Consider the following 25,470-nt stretch of genomic DNA (forward strand, 5'->3'; position numbering starts at 1 on the left):
TGGTGTTATAATGTGGCTCATCAAAAAATTGTTTTTTAAAGCCATGCACTGGTGGCTCACGCCTGTAATCCTAGCTACTCAGGAGGCTGAAATCTGAGGATCACAGTTTAAAAGCCTGCCTGAACCAGAAAGTCTGTGAGACTCTTATCTCTACTAGACTATAAAACAAAGCTGTAAGTAGAGCTGTGGCTCAAGTGATGAGTGTTAGCCTTGAGCAGAAAAGCTCAGAGACAGTACCTAGGTCCAGAATTCTAGCCCAGGACCAGGAAAAAAAAGGTTTAAAGTGAAAGATAAATTATGTCTCCTAAAATACATAACAGTTATAGCTAAGAAGAAATAGTCTATGACAGAGATACTAATTTTGTCTTTCATATTTTAATAAGTTGGTATTTGTTTTTAATTTGTCAGGTTTGTTTTTTAGCCTACTACTTAAAAATATAAATACAAATATGTAGTATAGGGACTGTACCTATGACATCTGAAGATAAAAGTAACTTTCTTACTATGTCCACCTTTTGACAAATAACTTGTTACTTTCTCAAAGATTTGGTAGAAAAGTGAATTTGATACATCTATCTATCTATCTATCTATCTATATGTCATGCAAGCTTCTCTATCTAGATTTTGTTTTCTTCCACTAGGACAGTGAGTGATGATTAGCTTGTGTGTTTTACTATACACAACCGCCAACACTACAATAGTCACCCATGCTCTCCTGTGCTGACACTGCCCCTCCAATGGAGAATTTCTTCATACACAAATTAGAAGTCTGAGGCTCATGGGATCTAACAAACTTGACCAAAGTTAACTCATAAGTGGTAGAATTGTGATATGAGCCCAATTCAAATTCAACAATTTTTTTTTTTTAGTGTACTTTGCTACCTCCTCTATAGGAGATGATGACTTAATTAATTTATTTTTGGAAAGCTATACATGGCAGCCAGCTGGAGTCGGAGGAGCTGAGCAGTGGCTCTTTCTGTCCGTCCTCTTGGGCCTGGATTCTCAGCTCCCCATCTAGAAGCTCCATGGCACGGACAACCTTTGACTGCAGGTAGAAGGGAGCCACCCACAGATTTATTGTGCACTTTAGGCATTCACGGTCGTGCAGCTTCCCATTGCTCTGCCTACCACCTGCAAGCCATCATGGCAGTCTGGTCAGGAACTTGGCCTCTGGGGTGTGGACTCCTGCTTCTTGGCTCCTTGGGCTCTGCTCAAGGGCAGCTGGCAGCTTCTAATGTTTATTAAAGGCGTATTATAGCCAGATGTGGTGGCACAATTCTGGCTACTTGGGAAGCTGAGGCAATGGGATCTCTTTGTGGCCCTCTTTGTCTCAACTAAAATAAAAACAAAAGAACTAGAGGTGAGTGTAAGTGGTGGAGCTACTTGCCTAGCATATATGAAGTCTTGAGTTCAATCTTAAGTATATACGGGGATAGGGAGAAGACATTATCACCTTACCTCATTTAATATTCATGGACTCACGAATCTGTTTCATAGATGAGAATATAAAAGCAAAAAGGGTCTATAATTTGATTAGTTTTATTATGGCAGTAAATTGGGAGAGCCTGCTTTTAATTCCAGGTTTTTATTTTGCCTTGGTCTATGTTATCTCTTCACTGCCTTTAAAAAAATACCTTAAATGAAGTTTGAACTTAGAGCAGGACTCAGTTTGAACCGTGCCCTAGCTCACTTTTGAACTTAAAACATATTAATATATTTCCAGGTTTTTTTCTCAATGTATTATTATATTTATATCCCCAAGAAAAATATTTGTTTATATACTTCATTTCTTTGTTTGTTTTTGAGGTAGAGTCTCACTAGAACAAAGTTTGGCCCCAAATGTACTGTCCTGCGTCAGCTCTATTGTGCTGGGATTACACGGTTTACCATCACTCTCAGTTTAGCAACAAGACCTTTGAACTAGAGAAGATGAGGGGAAGCAAGCTGCGTGACATTGACTTATGCCTGACATCCTAGCTACTGGGAAGGCTGAGAACAGGAGGACTGCAGTTAGGGTTAGTGGGCGGCAGAGTTTGTTAGATTCCTTCTCAATCCATAGCTGTGCATCGTGTTGTGCATTTATCATCCCAAGGTACATAGGAGGCTGCTTCCAGTTTTGTGCCTAGCCTGGGCAGAACAATCTTGATGCTCAGTCTTTATAGAGGGAAGCTGGGTGTGATGTCCTGGGATACTAGAAAGGGAAAAGTAGGCAGATTTCTGCTTAGGTGAATGCTTCGGTGGAAAGGGAGATTCTATCCTTGACATACCCACTAAGATACAGGGTTAGAAGTGTGGCACAGTATTATACAAGTCCAGCAAGCTCAAGGCTCCGAGTTCAGACTTCAGTACCCACCTCCCCTGTCCCCTCCCCCCCCCAAATAATAGAAGCTCTAGTTGTGATTCTTATTAATCTTAGTATTTTATTTTGGAAAAGAAGTTATAGAAAATAACTAATTTGTTTTAGCAATGTAGTAATGCATAAGAATCGTGTGTCTTGGGGGAAGAATGTGAATGTGACTAGGAGTTTAGAGTGAGGAAGAAGAGAACTGGGGAGGTCTTAGTAATCATGTAGAGATTTAAAAATTGTTATAATTTTTATTCCTCCACCTCTCTAACATATATTTTCTTATTCTTGGCCATTTGAAATTAAAAATTTACACATTATTGAATCATAGATTTTTTTTTAAAAAAAAACTTTTATTTCCCTTTTTTTTAAGTGACATGTACTGGGCCCTCTCACTGGGCTTATTACTTAAGGCTAGGGTACTTGACTTAAACACCTTACTTCCAGACTTTTGTTGGTTAATTGGAGGTAAAAGTGTGGATTTGTCTACCTGGGCTGGCCTTCTTTTGTTTGTTTGTTTTGGTTGGTCATGGGGCTTGAACTCTGGGCCTGGGCGCTGTCCCCGTCCTATTCAGCTCAAGGCTAGCACTCTACCACTTTGAGCTATAGCGCCACTTCTTGTTTTCTGGTGGTTAATTGGAGATAAGAGTCTCATGGACTTTCTTGCCAGGGCTGGCTTTGAACTGTGACCCTAATTTCAAGATTGTGTCAGCCCAACTATATCACATAGTTTAAAGAAAAAGATGTGTTCTTACAATTAACTTTATAATTTCTCTTGCTAGCTATTTTCTCTCCAATAATACAGTTTGTAACAAATGAATTACCACAGAGAACTTGATGTGATTATCATGGATGAGACAAGATGACAGCTTCAGATTCTAGCTTCACACATCCGCACTTTGACAATAGCATTTCAGTGTTAAAGAAGAACAAATTGCTTGCTTGTTGTCCTCCTCCTCCTTGCCATCATCCCTACCAAGCAGTGTCTCCAAATGTTATGGACTATCATTACTAGACAGGGGCTCATTAGATTAAGGGCAATGTTTTTGTTTTTTAGATAATGCAGTCTATAATGTTTTATTTAGTTATTTCTTTACTGAATTGTCTTATTTCATCATGAGATCAAATGATGTAGTAATGGCAGGTTTCTCCCTGCCTTTCCTCTTACCTCTAAGGAAATATTGATGACAGTTTATCCTTAGAAAGTGTCCAAACCAATACACCTACAAGACACATGTTAGGGTCAGGCCGTGCAGCCTCCAGTGCGCAGAAGGTGACTTTAACACCAGGTGTTCACTGTGTTCTTCGCAGCCACTCACAAGTTCTCCTCTTCCATGGGAGTGCATAGAAAAAAAATATGAAGACCTAGTTTTAGAGTTCCTGAAAGTAAGCTACTGTTTCCCTGGCATCTAGTACACATCCTTGCTTCCTATTTCCTGGAGCTTAGGATTATGCAAGTCACAACAGAACCAACATCATGTTAATCAACTATGTATGCTTGAAAAAATAATCATATAAGCACTCTATTCTTTTCCTTCTTTTAACTTGGTAGGTGAAGCCAAAGTAGTCTACTTACTACTTACAATTAAAAGCTAAATTCTTGGCCACTTGTCTTTTTATCTGGCACCTGGTATTTTGTCCTCCTGATACTAAACAGATGGAAAGATAATCGCGGAAACTTTTCCCTGCAGCATGCATAGTGGGGAATGCTAAAAGCTAGCAGCAGCATTAGTGCTTGACCTGAGCAAATCCTTTTTAAGTTTTTGTTTGTGAGCCTTTTGTCTTGTTTGTGATCTGGCAAGACCTTTGTTTCCTGGGGAGAAGGGATATTTCACTTTAGACTATAATTGTCACATAGTGATGGACAAATAGCATTCCATGTCTCTTACTTCATAGGACTTTTGACTTGTGACTAAATAGAAGACACAGAGAAATGACTGGATGGGTGTAGTTACTACTGCCCTATGGATATATTTAAAAAAATCAAGACCTATGAAAATGTTTAAGGTAGAAAGTTTGCTTAAATATTGTGTGTTTAGAATTATTTCCCTGTGTTCTTTAGCGTGGGATGGGGTTTGTGTTGATTCTGCACAACTGTGAAGCTTCAAATTTTTTTTTAGTCATGCGTCTTTCCACTTCTCACATTCTTAAGACTTTATGAAATAATCTGTGTGATCATTGGTGTAGATGATGTTTTGCTTTCATTTTGAGTAACTTTGCCTCTTAAATTTTTTGTACAGTATTTGTAATTTAATATTGACATCCTACTATCTTTCTGCTGACCAATTTTCCAATCTCTGCCATTTTTTAACTTACATCTTCAAAAGAATTACAGTTTTGTTTATTAGCATAGCCAGTGTAGTACTATCTAGTACTAGAACTTCCCTAGGTCAGAAACCTTGAAATCTTGAATATATATGATAAAAGTTACACAAAAACTGAAACAGATGATTTATAAATTATACCCTCAGAACCTCTGATTCATATTAGTACCACTAAATTGAATTTGATTGCTAAAATTTAAGAACTCAGATTGCTTCTGTGCTCATTTTCTACATGCATACTTTTGGAATGGTCTGGGTCTAGTTTGAGTTAAATGTTGGAGCCACCACAATTAGCAATGATCAGTTGCTTGGTTATACCATAATTCCATTCCATTCTTTAAGTTAGAATGGTCATGGAAAAGGGATGGTGTTCATTATTCTGAATCTATACTTACATGATCTGGTATTTATCTTTAGATATAATTAAGTGTTAAAGCTTGATGAATTAAACATAATAGCCATGTTCTCATTCTTTTCTTTTGAAATTGCTCTTAATAGCACACTACCTTTTCTGTCCAGGCTTTCAGGTGTAGCACTCAAAATGGATAGTTTTTAAGGAAAGATCATATACTTGGGGAGAAGTTTCAAGGTACAATTTGTAATATTTAACATTCTACATGTGTTTCCTGTTCTTTTTTATGGGAGTTTGTTTTTGTCTTTGCTGTAAGTCTAGTATAGTATCTTATGTGCATTATTTCATTGAAAAGATTCTCATTAATACCACTACTAGCTTATTTAGCATCTTTATATGTAAATAAAATGCAAGGCCCTCTAAGAAAATGCAGAAATGCCTCTGAATTTCAGCCTTGCTCATCCTTGATAAGGTGCTCTTGTGCCACAAATGGCATGCATGACACAAATTCTTACTCTGAGCTTTCTAATTTGAAAAAATTATTATAGCGAAAGTTACTTCTTTTGTAAAAAATGTTATTAAAATTCTAAGACTAAAAATGTTTCAGAACCAGTAAAATAGTGTTTCCTTTTCAGAAGAGTTAAGCAAACCTAATGAAAATAGTTTTTGTTCCAAATATGGTAATATTTAAGCATGGTTATTTACCTTTATGTGTTTTTTACTTTGTTTTGTTTTTGCTAGTCCTGGGGCTTGAATTCAGGGCCTGGGCACTGTCCCTGAGCTTCTTTTGCTCAAGGCCACTCTACCACTGGAGCCACCCCCCGCCCCCTTCTGGCTTTCCTGTTCATGTGACACTGAGCAATGGAACCCAGGGTTTCATGCATGCTAGACAAGCACTCTTCCACTCAGCCACATTCCCAGCCCCTATGTTTATAGCTTTTTTTGGTGGGGCAGGGGGGAGGGGGGGGTTGGTCTTGGGGCTTGAACTCTGTGCCTGGGTGCTGTTCCTAAGCTCTTCAGCTCAAAGCTAGTGCCCTACCACTTGAGCCACAGGGCCACTTCCAGTTTTCTGGTGGTCAGTTTGAGATAAGAGTTTCGTGGTCTTTCCGGCCTGGGCTGGATTTGAAATGGGATCCTCATCAGATCTCAGCTTCGTAAGTAGCTAGGATTGCAGGTGTGAGCCACCGGTGCCCAGCTACTTTTACGTTTTTATCGAGTGATTTATATGCAATTTTGTAACTAACTCTGTATATTCTTTCTTATTTATTTATATCTAATTTATTTTTAAGTGCCACTCCTGAGGCTTGAACTCGAGATTTTGTGCTCTTGCTTGGCTCTATCGTAAGTCTCTTTTATTTGCCTGCCCAGGTTGGTTTCAAACCTGGATCCTCAGATCTCACCCCCAGGAGTAGCCAGGATTACAATTGTAAGCCACTAGCACCTGGCTATTCTTTAATTTTGCATTGAGTAATACTAATTAATTTTTATAGCATTCTTATACTGTAATTAACATGTTAGCATGCCTGCATTTAATAGCCCTCCTTATACTTTGTATTCACAACTTAAAAACCTTGTACTTAAACTTTTGTGGTTTTTTTTCTTTCTCAGGTACTCTGGTCTGGAAAGCCATATGGTTCATCTCGAAGCATTGTCAGGAAAATTGGCACTAACTTATCTCTGATTCAGTGTCCAAGAGTTCAGTTTCAGGTACTCTCTTTTATATGTTTCACATTTTAATGTTCATATGCACATTGGAAACAAGTAGACAAGGTGATTCTAGAAGTACTTCATTGGTTTTGAATCTTTTTCCTATTACACTATTAGTAAGAGGATTAAGAGTTAAGTTTAATTTTAGTTCCATTGTGAAGTGCTTATTCAAGGTCTTTAAGACATTTATCCTTCTTAAAAATATATCTGAAGATTTAGAAGCATTCTATAAGGTAAGCAATTGTTAATTCCCTGGTGACCTCAGACATAGGCCCTCAGGTAGCTCAAGTGAAACCATTCTTTAGTATTATACCTTTCTCTTTGGACATCAATAACTCTACTCTTCACTTAGAGATACTACTATTTTATTTGTGTTTTTGTTCCTTACAATCACTGTAGTGTGTTATTTCTATAGTGTTAGACATACATAGCTTTGTTCTTATTTTTCAGTAGCATCACATAGTTCTTATTTTTTTAGTAGTAGTAGTAGTATGACAATAATATGACAAAAGCATTTCAATTTAACATTTAATAATGAAAAATTCAACAGACCTCAGTACTAGTTTTAAATAATTAGCATGAGGAGACATGGAAAGTTTGAACTTATTATTTGGAAGAAATACCTTTTCATGCTTATTTGATTCATGTCATATTCATTAATCACTCCTCCTGGCAGATAGAGGTTAACATTTATTTCTTAGTAAGTGATACAAATTAGTTTTTTTTCAAGTTAACTAGCACAGTTGTTCATTGCCATGTCCATAATTCTGCTTGTAAATTGACTTGCTATACCTTTGTGTATCAGTACAGAAACTGACAGATTAGCATTTTTCAAGATGTAATTTTATCAACTCTAAACTTAAAATGATCCAGATGAAATTTGTGATCAGTTTCAAAGTACAATTTTTCAGAATTCATTTCATTAGACATGAGTAACTATTTGCTTTGACAACATCTTTTAAATGCTATTTTATTAAAATAAGGCTTACACATTTTTTTCTGATTGCTCAATTTTATTAAAACTTTCTGAGGCCGAAACTGTAGCTCAGTGGTAGAGTACTTCCCTAACATGTGTGAAACCCCCTTAAACCTTGGGTTTGGTCCCCAGTAGCCCTGTAAATGTATTTCTCTCCTTGTAGCTCTAGTAGAATTTGCTTCCGAATATGCATTCATGTGGCTGGAGGCATGTAAAAGATACAGCGATACATAATGCCTGCTGCTGCAACCCAAATCTGCCTTGACAGTCATTGAGCTAAAGTACCACAGCCACTTAAATTACTTGAGAGGATTCTCTCTCAGTGTGATTATCAGTCACTGAAAAAGGGCTGGAGTAAAAAAAGAGTATTAGATTTAGTGCTGGAACTGCATTCGAAAAGAGACATTAACATTAGATGAAGAGTTAGGTACAAAAAGGTTGATGACTTATTTGAAAATGTAATAGAAAACAAGTCATTTGTTTATAGCGAGTCTTTTGCTTCCAGATATACATTTTTCAAAATTCAGCATCCAAATTGCTTTATCTGCTTAGAAGTTTTAAATCTATTATTAGTCTTCAACCTTTATTTTTCGTTTCATGTTTTATCAGAAGTAAAAATGTAGTCTTAAAAAATATAGAGGATGAGCTTTAAAGTAATGATACTGAAAATTAATTTCTCACTTTTTCTGACTCATTTAGGTTCTAATTGATAAGGAATATATTTTGAATATCTAGGAGTCCAATATCATAAATGCTGTTAGGAAAGTCAGGTACTAGTGAACTGCTCCTCTTGCCCTAGGAGACGGCAACATTATGAAAAAGCTATATTCAGAAGACAAAACTTGAAATTAATTTTACTGAGACAAATATATACCTATGGTTAGTTCAGAAACAGGAATTAGGTAGACAAAACCAGATTGTCCCGAGTGATTTTTCTTTCAGAGGATTGCACTGTGGAACTTCTTATTTTTCTTACTCCTGCTGATTTTCTCTTCATTTCTTTCGTAGTACATTATCATCAATAGATCAATCACTTGACAGTACCAGTTTGTTACTATCAAAATAGTTTCCCCTCTGAAATGTTAATCGTCAGTGTATTCCTTTTAGATCATAACATTGACTTTATCAGCTGTCCCATGTATCTCTCCTCAAATTAGATTCCTGAATAAATTGTTAGGTAAAACCAACAACTAACTTTGTATTTTGTTCCATGAGATAATACATGAAAGTCCTAAGTATCATAAACTGATACCTAGTGACTGCTCCATAACACATGCTGCTAATGATTTTTATTATTGTTCCTGCTATCTTGCAGAACAAAACATCTTAATTTTTGCGTATTTATAGGGTTAATGTATCAGAATACAGATGAACATCTTATTATACCTTCATGCATTTAATGGGCACATGACATGTGCTGATTAAAATGAGGTAATAAGTGTGAAAGAACATGTAAAAGCTACTTTATAAATGTTCCTTTTATCTTAATGGAAGATCTGTCTGTAACCTCAGAGCTTTTATTGGCTTACCCTGTGCTTCAATCAGTGCTTGGAATGAGTTGCTACATCACATTCAAAATAGGGTGTTTAGGCCCTTCACATGTACTTTGTTTGGATAAAAATATCTTTCCAGTCTTTCAATGTCTTTTACATATGTGCATTTCAACTTGGCTTGTGTGCATTCATCTCAAGCCTCTGTGGCAAATATATTTGGGTATCAAATATATTTTTTACAAGTAGGAATTTGGATAACAGTAAGCTAGAACAGGCTCTTCTTTGTCTCCTAGATTCATGATGCCAAAAGAGAATTTAGATCATGAAGGAAGTAGAAGAACAGTAAACTCGGGGAGGGGGGGGCGCTGATGGAAATAGGATACATAAGTTTTGATTTGCAATGAACTGGTACATATTCACATAATCAGGAGCTCTGAAAAAATACCAGCGCTCAGGCTTTACTTTTCTGATATAGCTCTGTATACATTCCCTACCTTCTCAAACAAATAAAACCTTAGAGAGCTTTTGAAGAAACACAGGTCCCAATTAAGCCTAAGTCGGAATTTTGTACATATTTTATTCTTCAGGAGCTTTTTATTCAAGTAAGGTTGAGGACCAAGTTGTGTTTTCATAAATAAATAATTTGGAGTTTTGTGTTTGTTTTTGGCCATTCTGGGCCTTGTGCATGTTAAGCATTCTGCTACTGCGTTACACCTCTACTCCCTAAAGAAAGTTTTCTTTTTTGCCTGTTCTCAGGTTTAAACTCAGGGTCTGAGCACTGTCCCTGGCTTCTTTTTGCTCAAGGCTAGCACTCTACCACTTGAGCCACAGCACCACTCCTGGCCTTTTCTGTTTATGTGGTGCAGATGAATTGAACCCAGGGTTCATGCATGCAAGGCAAGCATAGAGCCATTTTTTAAAGAATATTAAGTTACATGAATTAGAGACTAACCTATAAATGTAGTTTATTGGAGTTTTAAGTACTATACTTAAACTTAAAACATACTTGCACACTCAGGATGTGAGTACTAATACGTAATTTAGAATAACCTGGGTTGAAGTCTTTGTAGGGTAGTATAGTAGTGTAAATCCCAACTCTGTAACTGGCAGGCTTCAGAGTCATTTAACCTGGAATTCATTTTAATAATACCTCCCCCCGTCCTAATCTTATCCTGGCCTATTTTCTTAATTTGGTGGTGGAAAAGAATTTTCTGTAACCAAAAAAGAATGAATGAGATTTCCATTAAATGGAAGTAAAATAGTTGCTTATTACTTTCCCTCTTCCTTTTTTTTTTTTTTTTGCCAGTCCTGGGTCAATGAACTCAGGGCCTGAGCACTGTCTCTGTCTTCTTTTTGCTCAAGGCTAGCACTCTGCCACTTGAGCCACAGGCCACCCCTGGCTTTTTTTCTATATATGTGGTGCTAAGGAATCGAGCCCAGGGTTTCATGTGTGTGAGGCGAGCACTCTACCACTAGGCCATATTCTCAGCCTCTTCCTTTATTTTTAAAATAAACTTGAAACCTGAACTTTTTTTTTGTTAGATGCTTATGTAGTTGGAGAGATATTAAACTAGTAAATGTACTAAGTGCGTAATTGATAGTACATGTCAGGAAAATGGGAGGGAATAGTCGTTGTGGTAAGGGAAGGCCTCTCGGAGGAAATGACAGCTATGGATTAGAAAGTGTGAAAAAGGAGGAGATTGGACATTATTGTGTTCAGACAGAGCAGCCTGTGCACAGGTTCCAGGGCAAATGACTATCGCTTGAGGAACTAAGCTTTAGAAGGCCAGTCTCTCAGGAACCAGTGACCAGTTCATAGGATAACAATAGCATCGTCTCTGAGCTTGGGTTAGCTGAACTTAATTTTAAAGTTATTAACTACTGATGTTAAAAATAATTCAAGTTGGGTGTTGGCTCACCCCTGTAATCTAGCTACTCAGGAGGCTAAGATGGGAAGATGGTTGTTTGAAGCCAGCTGGAATAGGAAAGTGTAAAACTGTTACATAGCTCCAAAAAGCTAGAAGTGGAGCTGTGGCTCAAGTGGTAGAGCACTAGCCTTGAGTAAACAAAAAGCTCAGGAACAGTGCCCAGGTCCTGAGTTCAAGCCCCAAGATTGGCATAAAAAGTAAACAAGGTTAGGTTCCCCAGCATGCATGCACACAAGTGCTCATGTGCACACAGATAAAAATAAAATAACTTAAGCTAGCAGGGAGCTAGTGACACATATGTGTAATCCTACCTACTCAGGAGGCAGAAATCTGAGGATTGCAATCCAAAGCCAGCCTAGGCAGATAAATCCTCTAGTCTGTTATCTCCAGTTAACCAGCAAACAGTCAGGAACAGTAAAGGTATTACTCAAGAAGTACATAGTACATGCCTCACCCTTTGGCAAAAAAGCCAAGCTAGAGCAAGAGGCCAGCACAACAATAACAACAAAACTTAATCTTGCTTTTTTCATTTACTATTTTATAATATTGAATATACTAGTATATTATGTTACATTGCAGATTCGGACTTTTAGTTGTAAAATGATCCTTTACAGGTAACTGAATTCAGCTGCAAGTGTCATGTTTTATAAATTTGGCAGTGTGGAAAAGTGATTTGAAGGTTAAGTTGGCAACTAACAAATGTCTGTGACCATATTATTCATCAGTAATTGATCTCTTAAAGACTTGTTTGAACCTGGGGATACTATTAATTGCCATCCAAGGTTTTTTCAGAAATACACACATTTTTGTCCCTAAAATTCCCTTTCTTAGCCCTTTCCCTGCTCAACTTAAAAAAGTAAAAACATGAGATCTATTGTACAACATGGTGACTATAGTTAATAACAATGTATTACATTTCTAAAACTGATGAGTAGACTTTAAGTATTTTTATTATAAGAAAAGCTTGTAACTATGAGGTAAAATATGCTAATTAGCTTGATGGAACCATTCCACAGTGTGTACATATTTGAAAACATGTTCCATGTGACAAATGTAATTTTTATCATTTAAGAAAGTTTAAACAGACGGACTTCTTTATTAGTACTACTAAATTGAAACCTAGGGCGAGTGCTGTTTTTACCACCAAGCTACAAGTTCTTTTAGGTGATGATTGTGTTGTTAGAGATGGGCTGCACCGCCAGCCGCTCTGCCCTCCCTAGGGCAGCAGCGGGAGGTGTGGCCAGGAGTGGGATGTGACCTCAGACAAGGGGGAGGTAACTGCTTCCAGTGTGCCAGTTACCTAGGGAACACAGGGAACACAGGGACTAGGTGGGGGGGGGGGGAGCAGAGAGGGGGGCGTCTGCATGGTACTCTCCGGAGGGTGGACCTTACTATCATATTGTCCAGACACATCACATCAGTGGCTGAGTCTGGGCTGCGGTATTCATTTGAGTGCTCCATCTCCTAGACTGATGTCTATTACTCTGCTGCTTGAGCTTCAGCTACACTTCAAGCTTTTGGGTGGTTAATTGGACATAAGAATCCTATGGATTTACCGACTCCTGACTGGGCTGTCTTGGAACCATGATCCTCAGATCTCAGTCTTCTGTGTAGCTAGGATTACAGGTTGTAAGCCACTGGTCCTCAGCTTAAATTGGTGTTTTTCTACACAGGTCTGTCACCTAGCCAGTGCTATCATATATGTCCACCGTATTTAAATGCAGAAATTTTGGCCTCAGTTTTTCTTGCAGTGGTAGGAATTGGTTGAAAAAGAGGAATAATTTGCCAGGCATGGTGGCACTATGCCTGTGTTCTCTAATCCCAGCTGGAAGGGGAGGATAAGAGCTCAAGGTCAGCCTGGGCTGCGTAGTGAGACACTTCCTAGCATGCTTTAGGCCCATGGCTTGATCCTTACAGGTCCCCACAAAAACAGGATAATTGAGTATTTTTCAGCTAAAAAGGTAGAGATTAACTTCAGTTTACTATGTTTGCCTACAAACCAAACATTGTTAAATAGATTGAGTTAGTTATTATACCTTGACAGAAAGTCCTAGTTCCTAGAAATAATGTGTTTATTTTATTAGGAGTCATAGAGTCTTAGATTGGTAGAAGATTCAGTAGATTTTTTTTTTTTTTTTTTTTTTTTTGTAGCGGGGTTGATATTGGAGCTCGAGCTCAGGAACTTGCACATTACCAGTTGAGCCATGCTCCAGTCCTTTTGCTGGTGGTGGATTTGTCTTTTGTTTGGCCTGTTTGGGGTTGTTTTGTTTTGTTTTTCCAGATTGGGTCTGGTGGTTTTCCCTGGATCTCCCTGTCATCTCGGAGCAGGTGGAATACAAACATTTCCACCACACCTACCTCTCTTGTGATATTTGCACTCTTAAGTATTTGAACTATTTTTGTTTCTTTAATATTACCAGAGTTTGAACACAGGGCCTGGGCCTGGCCACACATAACCGCCTTCCCCCTTGAGCTACATATCCAGCCCTGGTATTTCAACTTCCGTGTGTTGGAATTGTGAGTTCTGCATCAATCCGATGAGGATCAAAAACACATTAAAACGTTATCTGTTTATCTATCGCATACAGACACTTTTTCCTTGGTAAATGAGTATTTCCTTAGTATAGTTTTACATTATCAGAGTATTTTAAAGTAAATTTGATCTTGAGAGATTCCCAAAATACTGAATCTGAAGTCATTTACGTTTTAAATGCTACAATAAACTTCTTAAAAAGAGTAAAAATAAATTTCTGTGTTTCTGCTTTTTTTACCTCCAATCTTCTCACAATAGCTGTATGAGGAGAGGACCTGTGAGAACCATCAGTAAGTTGCTCTTTTCTTTTTCAGACTCCCATCAGTCATCCATGCATGTCAGTAATGGTGTCTGAATTATACATCAACAACTATTGGCCTTTTTCTCCCTTTCTAGTCCTGACTGGAACTTGATTTTGCATTTTCCTAGGTGAATTGTCCTGGAAATTCCTTCCCATTTCATGCTTCACCATTTGAAATGAACTTTAGCGTTTTGTTTTGTTAGTTTTGTTTTTTTGAGAGTTTGACGAAAATGGAAAATTAACTTTGTCTGGTAGGGGAAGATGTCAAATAGAAATGGGACAGATTGCATATTTTGACAGCATTTCCAACTCACTGAGCACATATTATACATGGTTATATATTATGTTATTTATTTGGACAGACTAAGTCATTGGAATTGTTTGTTAATGGTTTTGTTTCTGTTTGTGCAAAGTGGTTTATGGTTAACATGCTATTCCATAAAGTTAAATATGTTTGTTGTTAATTATATGAGACCCTGAAAATTAGTTAACTTACATGTCTCAGTGTATGTTTTCTTAAAGTAGTAGTACCTTGTTTTCATTTATGAATATTAATTCTTGTACCATTTATGGAAAAGTAAGTCTTATCAAAATTGGATTTTTTTTTTCCCCCTTAGAATTGACTAACTTCCTAACAACTAGTAACTGTATCAGGACACACTCTTAGTTTCTAGCAAAGGGCTTGATCATACAGAAGTATTTTAGGAAGGTTTTAATGTTTTGAGAGGAGGAAGCAGAGGCTGATCACGCTAGGCAAGCAGTCTCCAGCTTTTGATCTTAGAAGTTCTGTTACTTATATGAAAGAGCTTATTAACTATTATTTCTTCTAAATGCTTCCAGGGCACATAGAGACCAGCCTGCCAAAGGATCTGCACATAATCTACTTAAAAACTCTATTACAGCATTAGAGGATGATCAAAAGATGCCACTTGGTTATCTTGACACCCAAATGTAGTAATGGGTAGAGATAGCTTGAGATTCCGTGTGATGCCCAGTTTTGTTACTTAAATTGTATAATACACTTCTTTAAAAAAAAAATTATTTCCCTGGAAGGATTTTTTTTATTTATTTATTTTTGCCAATCTTGGGGCTTGAACTCAGGGCCTGAGCACTGTCCCTGGCTTCTTTTTGCTCAAGGCTAGCACTCTGCCACTTGAGCCACAGCGCCACTTCTGGCCGTTTTCTGTATATGTGGTGCTGGGGAATTGAACCCAGGACCTCATGTATACGAGGCAAGCACTCTTGCCACTAGGCCATATCCCCAGCCCTATTTTAAACTTTTAATTATATTAATATGTTCACAAGGCCTATTTGCATTTGAGAAAAGAGGCATTATTTATGTGTAACATCCAACAGCGACTTGACAATGATATCATTAAGAAGATTCTTAGTCTGGTGCTAAGGTCTCATATATATCATCCTAGCTACCAAAGAGGCTGAGCTTAGAGGATTACAGTTTGAACCTGGCCTGGAAAGAAAAATCCAAGAGACTCCATCTACAACCAACCAGCAAAGAGCTAGGCATGGGGCTGGGAATATGGCCTAGTGGCAAGAGTGCTTGCTTTGTATACATGAAGCCTTGGGTTAGATTCCTCAGCACCACATATATAGAAAAGGCCAGAAGTGGCGCTGTGGCTCAAGTGGTAGAGTGCTAACCTTGGGCAAAAAAGAAGCCAGGGACAGTGCTCAGGCCCTGAGTTCAAGCCCAGGACTGGCAAAAAAAAAAGAAAAAAAAAGAGCTAGACATGCTTCAAGTGGTAGTACCAGCCATGAGCAAGCCAGCCAAGTGACTAAGAGGCCCTCTTAGAGTCTAGCCCTGGAACTGGCAAAAAATACAAAACAGAAGCCAGGTGCTGGTGTCTCATGAGAGTAATCCTAGGAACTCAGAAGGCTGAGATCCGAGAAATGCGGTTTGAAGCCAGCTGGAGCAGGAACATCTGTGAGACGCTCTTCTCCAGTTAACCTCCAAGAGCCGGAAGTAGCGCTGTGGCCGGAGTGGCAGAGTGAGCACCTGAGCGAGGGATAGCGCCCAGGCCCTTGAGTGCAAGCCCCAGCCCCAGGGCTGCCACAAAAAACTAAATACAACATCAACACCAAAGGTTCTTAATGGGCTGCGAGTATAGTGCATTGGTTAGGCACCCACAAAAATGATAGCTTGAGCAGTTCTTGGGCCCTATATAACCTTTGAAAAAATGTTTTAACAAATTTTTTAAAAAGCAATTCTAGGAAGCCAGGCATACGAGCAGCCTGTAATCCTAACTAACTACGCAGGAGGCTATGGTCTGAGGATTGCAATTTGAAGCCAGCCTGGACAGAAAAGTCTGAGGGACTTTTATCTCCAATAAACTACTCAGAAAAACCTGGAAGTGGCGCTGTGGCTCAAGTGGTAGAGCACTAGCCCTGAGCAAAAGAAACTCAGCTACAGAATCCAGTTCTGAGTTCAAGTTTCAGGACCGCCAAAAAAAAAAATGAATTTAGGATCTTTAATGACTGAATTTCAGGTTTTACAGATAGCTTCAGGACAGATAATTCGGGTGACTAAGGTTTTGTAGGAGGCACTTCTTGTACATAAGAAACAATTACATGCACCATTTAAAAAGTGAATTTTGTTTTTGCTTAAACTTCACTTTTATAAGGAAAGTAGTATTAAATTAATTTGATAATTTTATTCAAACTGTTTATTCTTTGACCTGACTGAAGGCCCTACAGGCATACATTTTAATTTGATTAAATTATCTTTCCTTTTTTCTGCGTTGTTTTTTTTGTGTGTGTGTTTATTTGAAAATATTCTTTCTTTTATCCATGTGTTTAAATTTTGCTGGAGATTTTTGATCTACTCTTGTTTAACACTAACAAAAAACCAGGTGATTTAAAGAGCTATGCATACATGGAAGCACACGGTAAGAACACTGCGTGGTCTGCGTGGAGAGCCCTTCCCTGGGGCCCACTTGTTGGGAGCATTTGCGTAATGATGTCTTATCCACATTTCCCACACATTAGTCACCTGTTTGTGCCCTCCCCTTTTGTTTCACTAACTCCCTTGTGGTTTCTAATGCTTAGAATCTTAATTTTAAAAACATTTTTTTATGAATGGAATTCAATGAGCTTATAAGATCAAAGTTGGATAAAGGTAAATTGTAGGTCTGACATGATCATGGACTGCTCCATAGCAGTTTGGTAGGACTGGCGAGCCCTTCCAGGAGTCCTTGGTAAAGCAGTTAGGACGACGTAGGTTTTGCAAATGCCGGGTTGGTGGTACCTTTTTCGGTGAGTAAAATGTTTGAGCAGTTTGGTGCCAGAGGAAGGACTGTGATTGTTTGTAACTTCCAGCTTACCAGCCATGAGGCAGAATGGAGTCCCCAACGCCCAGGCGAGGAGTCAGTGGCGTCGTTTGCCGACGTGGGATGGGTGGCCACCGAAGAAGGAGAGTGCTCAGCAAGACTAAGGTCAGTGTGGAAGGCGGCAGAGCCAAGTGTCTGCTGCCTTGAAGGAGGACGCACTTGATTACTCCCTTCTGACAGGTTGCTGTGATAGGTGTGACTGTGTTCTTTCACTTGAGCAGTCTTCTTTCCTTTTTCATTTTGAACATTCAGCTTGTATTTACAAAGTTCCTAGGGACATATAATCATGTCCTAAGTCCCTGTGAGTCACAAACTCCTTGCCATTTAGGTTATATTTTAGTATGAGGGACTAGAAAAGATGACTGTAAATATGTTGAGGTAAATACAGTAATTATAATGGCCTCTTTGGGACGGAGGGTCAGTCTGGGTCATAGAGAGTTCATGTACTTAGGGAATGTTTCTCCTAAGCTTGTGAGTTGGATGAAATGCGATTCAAAGGAAACAAAGTATATGACTTGGGAAGAGGTGCTTCAGTTTATTTGAAGGCCCGAATGAAATCTCAGCTGTCAACTCAATCTAAATAGTTATTTAGTATATATGCTTCTCTACAATTACATATCCGAGATATGCTGTAATTACAAATTTCTAGGAGTACTTGCTGGAAGAGACAGAAAAGGAAGCCAATAAGGATCCAGTTAACTGGCAAAAAGCCAGAAGTGGTAGAGTGGCGGGCTTGAGTGGAAAAAAACTAAGCAGGAATTCAAGGCCCTGATTTCAAGCCTCAATACTAGAACACACAAAACAATCTTAAACCTAGGTGTAATGGACTGCACCTGTAATGGAAGCTAGTTGGGAGGTTGAATCAAGAGTATTACTTAAGCTGAGGAGTTCAAAACCAGTCTGAGCATCATAGCAAGATCCTGTCTCAAAAAGAAACAGGATCTCATGAGTGGTAGAGGACTTCCCTAGCAAGGTCAGGGCTCTGGGTTTCATTCACAGCAACACACATGAACACACACAAATGAAACAATCTTACCTGTGGACGTAGAAGGTCAACTGTATTTGGGGGACACTAGTGGAGATAGTTAGATGATGATAGGTAGGTAGATAGATAGCTCTCCAGCTGAGTTTTTTCAAACTTGAGCTTGAAATGGGCAGAATAAAATGAACAACTTTGAAGGTGAATGTCAGGGAGGACCGCAGTCTAGTAGAAGATGAGTGATTGGAGTGCCGAGGCGGTGAAGGAGGTGACTGAGGAAGCAGACAGACTGCCCTGTGGCTCTCAGTTCCTGACAAGCCAGGAGACTGCTTGGATAAGAACAGAGCTACCATAGCCTATAAATCAGCAGGTGCGACTGGTTCCCCTCTTTACTCCTAGACCTGCCATTGTAACCAGTAGCGACTGGAACGTCCAGCAAGTGAACATCAAAGGTGAAATGCCTTGCCACTTCTTAAAAATATAAAACCTCAGGAGGCTTGTCTTGGATTGAGCCTAGGAACAACCAGTGTGAGCCCCCTGAGCTTGGGGCAGTGTTGGGGGGCTCCTGCCTGCGCCCCTGAGCTTGGGGCAGCGTTGGGGCGCTCCTGCCCGCGCCCTGAGCTTGGGGCAGCGTTGGGGCGCTCCTGCCCTTCCCCCTGAGCGTGGGGCAGCGCTGGGGCGCTCCTGCCCGTTTCACCGAGCTTGGGGCAGCGTTGGGGCGCCCCTGCCCGCCCCCCTGAGCTTGGGGCAGCGTTGGGGCGCCCCTGCCCGTTCCACCGAGCTTGGGCAAAGCATTATGGCACTCCTGCCCTTGCCACTGCCATCCGGTCCTGGATTTCGCACTCGTGCCGGGTGCATTTCCCTGGCTGCTCGTCCTTACCAAGCCACGTGCTCACTTTGAAAAGAATGTTGATTCTCCCCAGCTTTGTGTTACAAGGAACTAAACTGACAACTTCTTTTCCTTCCTGAATCCTAACAAAAGTGAGTGTATTTGTATACCTTTCTTCATGGCTCAACCAAAAAAATGAAGGAGGGCTAGTAACAGCCATTTTGGAAATAACCACATTCCTTAGATACTGAGGTAAGTTAAAACTCGCTCTTAGGAAATGGAAAGGACCCCAGAGTGTAATGCTTGATTTAGAACTTTTGGTTACCAGAGCTAAAAAGCCCTCTGTGTTTATGTCAGTTGTGCTCCAAAAGCAGCTTCCTTTGATAGTGATACTAAAAATAAATAATAAAGATTATTCCAGTGCAGGCTACTCTATATACAATCCTGTGGGTTACTGCCTTGCAGCATTTTCGATTTCTAAAACCAAATAAAACTTGTAGACATCTCTGTAGCCAACGGTGGTATCATGAAAATAGTTTTAAGAAACTTAGGTCTGGTGCTAGTGGCTCAGGCCTGTAATCCTAGCTGCTAAAGAGGCTGAGATCTGAGGATCATGGTTCAAAGCCAGCATGGGCAGGAAAGTTTGTGAGGCTCTTACCTCCAGTTAACCACCAGAAAACCAGAAGTAGAGCTCAGTGTGGTAGAGCGCTAGCCTTGGGCAAAAATAGCTCAAGGACAGTGCCCAGGCCCTGAGTTCAAGCCCCATGACTGACAAAAAAAGTAAAGCAAAGAAAAGAAACTTAAGCTGTTTGTCTTCTACCTTATTCATTTTGAGAAGTCTCTATTTGTTTTTTATTCCTTTAAAATTTCAGAGAATTGAAAAAAGACAATTCACCTGTAGGAGTTATAGGAAGATATAGAAACGTAATACTTTTTAAAACCCTGTTGCTTTTGGACTGGAAGTATGGCTCAAGTGGTAGAATGCCAGCTGGGAGCAAAAAAGCTGAGTGAGACCAAGAGGCCCTGAGTTCAAGCACACACACACACACACACACACACACACACAATACTGTGTTTTCTGCTTAATATTTTAAATTTTTCCTTGAGATTTATCTTGGATAGAAGCAATTATAAAGAAACATACTGTCCCTATGAGGGGGAGGAGGTGTGGTAGAGATCATACTTTTGCAAGGAGCATCCACAGGGAACCACAGTAATTTTGTTTTAAAATTTTAGTGTCTTTCTAAAATTGTTTTCCTTATTTGTAGATTGATTAAACTGTATGCATCTAAACCAGTGAATTCTGTAGCATAGTTTTTCAAATAGCATGTTGATACATTGATCTGAGCATTGATACTGTTCTTAACTTGAAGGTTACTTACATTTATTGTACATGTGCCTTTTATAGAAATTTCATCATCTGTTCCCCCCATATCAATCTAAGAAAGGAAACAGTAATTGAAGCTTTGCAATCTAAACATTTCCCTATCCCACAAATATTTCAATTCAAGTAAACACAGTTGTTATTATGCTAGTGCAAGGAAAAATAGCTTTTTCTGCAAATCCTTTTGTTCAAAAATGTTATGGCTAAAAAACCATGCAAACATTGTAATTAACTAGCAGGGGATAAACTAAATTTAGAAAACAAAAACAAACACCTAAACTCAGGTCCTAATGTCAACAGCTAAGAGTCCAGGGATTCCCTGTTAAAAGAACAAGCCTGGTGCTGGTGGCTCACCCCTGTAATACTAGCTACTCTGGAGGCTGAGATCTAAAGTTCAGAGACAGCCAGGGCAGAAAAGTCTGTAAAGAGTCTTACCTCCAGTTACACAGCAAAACTGTAGGACTAGAGGTCTGCTACAGTGATAAAGTGCTAGCGATGAGTGAAAAAGCTTAGCCAGAGTTCAAGTCTCAGTACCTGCTCAAAAAAAACCACAGAGGTACAATGTGCCAATATCCCATTAAAAAAAAAATACGAAATAGAATGTAATATTGCTGAGTGTTCTAAGAACTGAGTAAAGTTTGTAGTAGTGGAGCCCATAATAGTGATGGCTTAAACAGGTTGAAGTGTATCTCTTCTTAGAGGTATCCAAGAAGCTTATCTGGAGTTGATGGTGCTCTCCTGTGGCATCAGGGATCCAGAGTTCCGTAGTATCCTTTGTCACTCCTGAGCGCCATCTTGCCCTTTAGATGGATCCTGGCAAGAAGAGGAGGCTGAGATGGAAGGACTTGCTTCTCATTGTGCCTCCCTTTAAATGGCCCGCCAACATAGCCTGCTGTAGTCACATGCCTATCCACACAGCAAGAGACACTGGGAAGTGGAAGCCTTTAGCTGGGCACAGTGCAGCTTCTTTGTTTCTACTACTTGTTGCTTTTTGGGTTTTGGTAGTCACTTTGACTGAGCAGAAAGGGAGTGGTAAAACTTGGATTGCTTAGAAAGGTAAGGAATGGAAGACACAATGGCTGAGAGATGCAGGATGGGAAAATGAATTCTGTCAAATTGAAGGAAATGCATAAGTATATGGTTAGACAACTGAAAAGAAATCTGAATGTGAAAATATTGGATAGTGTACATTTAAGAAGTTTTATTCTTATTTCTAATACTCAGGGGAAAATGAGACCATCTCTAGGCTTACTGCATGGTTTCAATTACAATGATTTCATCTTACCCTCTTCAGTGTCTGGGGCTGTATTTAGCTCACATTATCCCTGTGTGCCTAACAGTTTGATGTAGTCTTTGTTTTTGTTTGTTTTTTTTTTGTTTTGTTTTTTGCCAGTCCTGGGCCTTGCACTCAGGGCCTGAGCACTGTCCCTGGCTTCTTTTTGCTCAAGGCCAGCACTCTGCCACGTGAGCCACAGCGCCACTTCTGGCCGTTTTCTATATATGTGGTGCTGAGGAATCGAACCCAGGGCCTCATGTATACGAGGCAAGCACTCTTGCCACTAGGCCTTATCCCCAGCCCTGATGTAGTCTCATCATAAAAAAAAACCACACTTAGATCAAAAATCCTGTGGAAGGGATCATGAATTCCTGAATTAACTTTAATAATTAGTTTAATAATTAGGTTGTCATTCTGAAGAATATGGAAAAATTTCTTAGCTCAAGCAAGAACAGTATCTGAGTTAACAAATATTTGATTGAAATCTGTGATGTCTCTTAGTAGTGTTGGCTTAAGCAGAATGACAGAAGCACCCTCGACTTCCTGGGTAGTTCCATAAGGATTTCAATGCCTTGCTGTTTCTTTTTCTTTTTTTTTTTTTAATAATAAGAGAGGATTTTTGAGAGCTCAGCCTAGACAGTGATTTGTGAGTGTTGTGCTTCACTACTCTGTTAATGGGTAGTGGTGCGTTTCATATGCCCTTGGAAAGCCAGCTTACGTCTTCCTTGCAGGACTGAAGTCATGCCAAAACCACCCCATCAGGACTGCCTTCCTTCCCTTGAGAAGTCCCCAAGCAGGCAGATTTCCTTCCCAAACTTGTCTCCAGAAGATGCTCCACCGAAGAGTGCAGCCCTGGCCAATGAGGAAGCACTGCAGAAGATCTCCGCGCTTGAAAACGAGCTCGCTGCTCTCCGAGCTCAGATTGCCAAAATTGTGACCCTGCAAGAGCAACAAAACCTCACTGCAGGTCTGTGGTCCCTTGTTCTAACTGGAGACTAGGAAGGTGCTGCTTGGTTCATGTTGGGTTCACTAACGACAGCTCTGAAGGTTCTATCAGGATAGTCATCTAGTGCGGAACCCCATCCAGTTGAGATTGTTTCTATGTTTGTTTCGAACAGTCTTGATGCCATTAGAGAGGATGAATAGGAAATCTATTTGGAAAACATTGGAATTCAAGCACTTGAATTGCGACTGTTGTGAGTGCCTTCCTAATAGCAAATACGAAGTTGTCTCATATATCCACCCTACCACTACCAGACTTGCCTTAGCAGTGAAAGGAGTCTGAGTTTGGAGTAACTGCTGTTGATTACCTACATGCCCCTATCTTCTGGAACAAGCACAACAGTACCTTTGTCATCAGGTGTCTGTGCAAGTACAGATGGAGAAGGTACAAAATGCCCTCAGCTCCCAGCAGTTGCTGAAAAGCTGTTCCCCTTCCTCACAGGCAGGATACAAACTGAATTCAGATCTTGTGGCTTAGTGCTGTTGCTTTAACTAGTGTGACATTGTTTCTTCTGTGGAGAAGAAAGCAGCCTTGAAATCCTAGCCTGCTATCCTGTTGGCAAGTAGTGGTTGCTCTTCCTATTATTCTCCCACCCTTGTTAGACTCATGTATTAATCAGCTCTGTTGAAAGACTGGGGTGATTAACTGCCCTGCTTCTGAGCCACTTTGCTTACTACCATCTCTGGAAACCTCATGCAACCTGGAAGATGCTGGGGGCGGGGGGGGGACCGGGGGGGGGGCGGTGGAGTACTCCATTGAACTTTGCACAACCATGCAGCTCTTCTTCTGTTAACTTTAAACTGCTGTTTCCTTTTGTGTTACCCTCCCTCTTCTGGCATGCTAGAAAAGTATAATGAGAGTCTGGGAGTTTGTGTTTAGACATTGCATTGAGTCTGAGTTTTTGAGTAAAACTCTTGCATTAGTACAATTTCCACTCTGCCTTCGTTAATACAGTTCACCCACTAGACAACTCTTCAACTTCTGACTATGCAGAAAGAAGAATTTTAGGTTATTTTATAACTCTTATAACTCATTTATTTGAAACATAAATCTGACAATATTTTTTCTTTTACAAGTCTATTCAGTAGCAAATCTATATAATTTTCCATAAACATTTCAGTCAGTGAAAGCTCATAATATTTAATAAGTCTCATGTGAAAGAAAATATACTTTAAACAAACCACAGGTTTTTCAGTTTTCCTTGATAAGCAGCACTAAATTATCAAACTACATATTGTAGATGTTTATGTGGCACAGACTGCTTTGTATTACTGCTCAGAGTGATTGCACAGTGTGCCAGAATCAGATGTGTGCATTTTGCTTTTTCCCAGTCCTGGGGCTTGGACTCAGGGCCTGAGCACTGTCCCTGGCTTCATTTTTGCTTCATGCATACAAGGCGAGCACTTTACCACTAGGCCATATTCCCAGCCCAGATGTGAGCATTTGATATCACAAACACACCCTTGTTAAGTTAAATGGAGCTTTTCCACCTGGTGATTCAGTCAGTAGTACAGTTGCTAAGAGTTGGGCTTGAAGTAACTGAACTGCTTTCTCCATACGTAACTGAGATTCTTTTTAAGACTACATTTAGGAATACAAAAGCCTCTAATATAATTTTTTTTTTTGGCCAGTCCTGGGCCTTGAACTCAGGGCCTGAGCACTGTCCCTGGCTTCCTTTTGCTCAAGGCTAGCACTCTGTCATTTGAACCACAGCGCCACTTCTGGCCGTTTTCTGTATATGTGGTGCTGGGGAATTGAACCCAGGGCCTCATGTATACGAGGCAAGCTCTCTTGCCACTAGGCCATATCCCCAGCCCTCTAATATAATTTTGCTTATTGCCAGCCTGATGAAGTTTATTTCTTCTCATTTCTTTTGTAGGTGACTTAGATTCTACACCTGTTCCTACAGCCCCTCCCCCTCCCCTTCCCCCTCCACCCCCACCCCCACCTCCCCCTCCCCCTCTCCCAGGACTCCACCAAAGTATGTCTGCTATTGACCTGATTAAATCACGGAGAGAGCAGAAAGCCAATGCTGGAAAGACTTTGGCTAGCAACCCAAAGAAACCTGAGAAGCCAAACATGCTAGAAATCCTTAAAGATATGAACAGTGTGAAACTTCGGTCAGTCAAGAGGTGAGCACAACCCCTTCTTTTCCGGTTTCCCGTTAATGTCTTGCAAAATCAAGCCAGGACTGCGATGAGTAGTTTTTAATTTACAGAGGTAGGTTCCAGCAGTTCCTCCTCCATGTTGTAGCTAGGATCTTAGCGAAAGAAACCACATTCCCGGTGCTTCTTTAGCTTTCCAATGTTATTTAAGGATCGCTCTCTCCTATGACGCTTGGCTGCATGTGCTCATTCCTTCAGTAAGGGAGTATAAGGCGCTCATAGGCGTAGCCCCCAGGCTCCCATGGAGCTGGGTTCTTGGGGAGCACAGGCTATGCTCTAGAATGACATGATGTGGTTCTTTTTATCTTTCTCCTTTGTGGGGGGGGGGGGCAGGCGATATACTAGGATTTGAACTCAGGACCTTACACTTGTTAGGCAGGCAGTACCACACGAGCAACATACATACCTGTTGGACTCTGGTGTGACCCTTTGTGGAGCCACTCACTGCAAACTGTCTGCCAGTGCTGCTGCAGAGAACCCTGGAGCGGGAGAAGCACACTGGCCAGAGTCCATCGTGAGGGACTCAGCACCGCCC

The 25,470-nt window shown here is 40.0% G+C and overlaps 1 protein-coding gene across 3 annotated transcripts in view; it reads left to right on the forward strand.

Moving 5' to 3' along the window:
* Mtfr1 (mitochondrial fission regulator 1) overlaps positions 1-25,470 on the forward strand; it is a 36,917-nt gene that overhangs the window by 10,203 nt on the left and 1,244 nt on the right. For 2 of the 3 annotated variants that reach the window (XM_048358837.1, XM_048358838.1), the window contains exons 3-6: positions 6,629-6,727; positions 17,289-17,404; positions 22,499-22,734; positions 24,650-24,902. In XM_048358837.1, coding sequence (XP_048214794.1) covers positions 6,629-6,727; positions 17,289-17,404; positions 22,499-22,734; positions 24,650-24,902 — 704 coding nt within the window. Of the gene's footprint in view, positions 1-5,649; positions 5,701-6,628; positions 6,728-17,288; positions 17,405-22,498; positions 22,735-24,649; positions 24,903-25,470 lie in introns of those variants that run through there. The other variant, XM_048358839.1, reaches the window with a different exon arrangement.

This window comes from Perognathus longimembris, chromosome 12 (assembly GCF_023159225.1).
Source record: "Perognathus longimembris pacificus isolate PPM17 chromosome 12, ASM2315922v1, whole genome shotgun sequence".
In the NCBI taxonomy this organism is placed as follows: domain Eukaryota; kingdom Metazoa; phylum Chordata; class Mammalia; order Rodentia; family Heteromyidae; genus Perognathus; species Perognathus longimembris.